This window comes from Echinops telfairi, unplaced genomic scaffold (genome assembly GCF_000313985.2).
Source record: "Echinops telfairi isolate 266 unplaced genomic scaffold, ASM31398v2 ScPeMD7_655;HRSCAF=1070, whole genome shotgun sequence".
In the NCBI taxonomy this organism is placed as follows: domain Eukaryota; kingdom Metazoa; phylum Chordata; class Mammalia; order Afrosoricida; family Tenrecidae; genus Echinops; species Echinops telfairi.
The window spans coordinates 22291180-22294250 of NW_022104553.1; the positions used below are offsets into that span (position 1 = coordinate 22291180).

Below are 3071 nucleotides of genomic sequence, written 5' to 3' on the forward strand. Positions count from 1 at the left end.
AGGCGTTGGGGGACAGCAACAGCAGGCCTCAAGCCTCCTCTCTGAACCTTCTGTGTCCCCTCCGGGTGCTGTCCCCATGTGCAATTCCCATGGACTGGATTATACCAGTACCAGCAGCCCTGTTCACACCCACATGGCTAGGAGCAGAGGCTCTGGGCTGACCTCAAGCTACTTTGGCTGCTTCTCGGTGGCTCCCTGACCTGCCTTTTCTTTCCCATCAGTCTCCCCTGTGGCAGGGGCTCTGTATCTGTATGCACCCGCCGGGAGGGCCTTCTCCCTCAAACAAGCCTCTATAGAGTGACTGCTCACTCAGCTCTCAGCTCATGCACATCCAATGCCACCCCCCACCCCACCCTGGGTTTGTCTGACCTCCACACTCGGTAAGGCTTTGCCCTCCCCCATACCACAACTGTTCTCCCAATTCCTTGAAGTTCCCACTTCATGGACAACCTGAATTCCACAGTTTACACCTTCCTCCCTGGACCTGCTAGCAACACCAGCTACCAGAGTCCACCATAAAGCACAGCGACCTCGTGTGGTGCAGAGTAGAACTTCGTGCCCCCATGATTTTCAAGGAGCCGATGAGCAGGCTTCTCTTCCGAGGCGCCTGTGAGTTTGAATGTGGGCTTACGCATCTGCCCCCGCCCCCTTCTCTTCTAGCTGCACTTGCCACATCATCTCATCCACCTGCTTGAGACCAGCCACTCATGTCTCTCCCGACGTGAAGCTCAAACCCTTAGAAGGGGTCCAACAGGCCCCCACCCAATATCTGCCCCTCACCAACCCTGCCCTCACCTGCAGCCTACTCCCCATGGCTCACTCTGCCCCAGCCACACGGGCCTTCTGGCTGCTGCTGGACACACCAAGGTAGGCCCTATCTCAGGGCCTTGGCACAGGCTGTTCCTGCTGCCCCCCAAGAATAAAGCCCCTCAAACTCAGCCATGTTGACTCAGAGTGACCCTAGGGGGCAGCGTAGAATCACCCCCCTGGGATTTTGGTACTCTCAACTTTTTTTTTTTTGAGACTGTAACTCTTCATGAGGGTAGAACGCCTCATCTTTCTCTCCAGGGGCGGCTGGTGGCTTAGAACCGCCGATTTCACATTTAGCAGACCAATTGGAACTCACAAGGTCACCAGCCCCCTTGCTCAATCCCATCGCCCCGTTTGCCTTCTACAACTGGAGCCCCATGAAAGCGGAGGTCCCCAGGCTTTCTTGTTCACGGCTGCGCTACTGGAACACACAGTCGGCCTGAAGCGCATTTGTTGAATGAGTAGCAGAGTGAAGGAGCAGACCCTGGCCCTTCCCTCCGGGGGCCACTTAGGACTTGACCAACCGGGGCCCAGGCTCCCCAGGGTCGACAGGCTGCACCCGGAGGCCTGCCCACCTTTAGCACCAGCTTGCTGGCAAAGTAGAACAGGGCAACCACTCGGCCCCAGTTGAAGTTGCCGTCAGAAAACATCTCGGCGGCCACCCGGAAGAAGACTTCTCTGGGGGAGTCTGTGTCGACGGCAGAAATCATCCTGCAGGAAAGAGAGGCGCCGTGCTGGGGGTGCCACGGCCAGGAACGAGCCCTGCTTCCCACCACAGAACAGGAGATAGCAACCCAAGCCAGGCCAGGGAAGGGACAGGACGGGAGATGGGGGCAGGTGGGAGATGACTCCAAATCAAAAGGGCAAACTCACTGCCATAGCTGTCAATGCCAACCTGTGGATTTCTGAGGCTCTAACTCTTTACTGGAGTAGAAAGCCTCGTCTTTCCCTATGCAGCGGCTGGTGGTGTCAAACTGCTGGCCATGAAGTTAGCGGCCCAACACGTCAGCGCTATAACCTTAGGGTTCCTTCCTTACAAGACGGGGAAGAGAAGGGGTGCCCCAGTGGTGCGGTGGATTAAGCGGTGTTGAACTTCTAACCGCGAGGTGGGTAGTTCAAGCCCACCAGACGCCTCTTGGGCACAAGGAGAGGCTGTCTGCTCCTGTAAAGATATCCAGCCTCAGACACCTTACATCGTGTTGCTGTGAGTCTGGACTCAGTGACAGTGAGGAATAGGAGGAGAGGGTTTAAAGTCCAGAAGGCTGGGCTGAGCACTGGGTGAGGGAGGAGGGGGTGGGGTGGGAACGCCTTAGGGAACAGCAGTATTTGAACAAGGAGGATGGAGGATGGAGGTGGGAGAGCCTGGTCCTGGAGAGAGGAGGGGCTAGGGGCGTGGCCTCTTGGGTCCCCAGCGTCACACCTCTGTAACTCCAAGTTACTGTCCAGCTCATCCCCAATTCGCTTGAGACACTCGCTCAGCTTCTTGGTGGATGGGTCCTGGGGTCCCCGTTCCAGGGCCAGCTCGGGCGTCTCTCCCCCCATCCGCTTTGCTCGATCCTGGATGAAACTAGGAGTGGAGTGAGGGGTGCAGAATCAGAACGGGGGTGTCCCGTCTCACATTCGCTCTCCAATAATCGGCCCTTCAACTCACCCCTGAAGCAACAGGGCCCCTGTCTTCATGATCTGCTCAGAGCTGGTAGGCCCTGGAGGGGAAAGGAGGGGAGAGATGGCTGGAGTCTGGGTCCCTGGGAGAACCAGAGGGCGGGGGAGGCTCATGGTTCATCAGGGAGCACAGGGTGGGGGCTTGGGATCCCGGGGGTCTGTAGTCGGTAAAGTAACTGGGGGGGCCAGAACGCTGGGTCCCTGGCGGAGAATGTGGGTGGCGCCTGGGCTTGCAGCGAACTTGGTTGCAAGCGAGGAGGCGGAGGGACCCTTCGAAGCATCCAGCCCCCTGGCCTGAGGGGGCAGGGGCGGGACGCGCCCCTCCCACCAGGGGCAGAGGCAGGAAGTGATGCCCGCGACAAGCCCGGGCCTGCCCCGAGGCTTGCGTGCTGGAGTCCACCGGCTCTCAGCGGTCGGGGAGCGCCGGGCCGGAAGGGATCGGGCCGCGGGGGCCGGGGATCCCCGGAGGGGACGGGGCTGGAGGCTGGCAGCGCCCGGCCAGGGAGTTTCTCGCCCCGAGTGCTTGGAGATCGCACAGCCCCCGGCCGGTCGGGGGGATCCGGGGGCCGGCCGGCGAGGGGGGCTCGCCCTCCTCCCGC

The 3071-nt window shown here is 60.1% G+C and overlaps 1 protein-coding gene across 1 annotated transcript in view; it reads right to left on the reverse strand.

Moving 5' to 3' along the window:
* The window catches only part of BAX (BCL2 associated X, apoptosis regulator), a 4770-nt gene extending 2057 nt beyond the window's left edge, over positions 1 to 2713 (reverse strand). Inside the window, exons 1-3 of the mRNA XM_004710422.2 lie at positions 2462 to 2713; positions 2231 to 2377; positions 1386 to 1521 (exon numbers count right to left, since the gene is read on the reverse strand). Coding sequence (XP_004710479.2) covers positions 1386 to 1521; positions 2231 to 2377; positions 2462 to 2586 — 408 coding nt within the window. The 5' untranslated portion in view covers positions 2587 to 2713. The remainder of the gene's footprint in view (positions 1 to 1385; positions 1522 to 2230; positions 2378 to 2461) is intronic.
* Between the last annotated feature and the right edge of the window lie 358 nt (positions 2714 to 3071).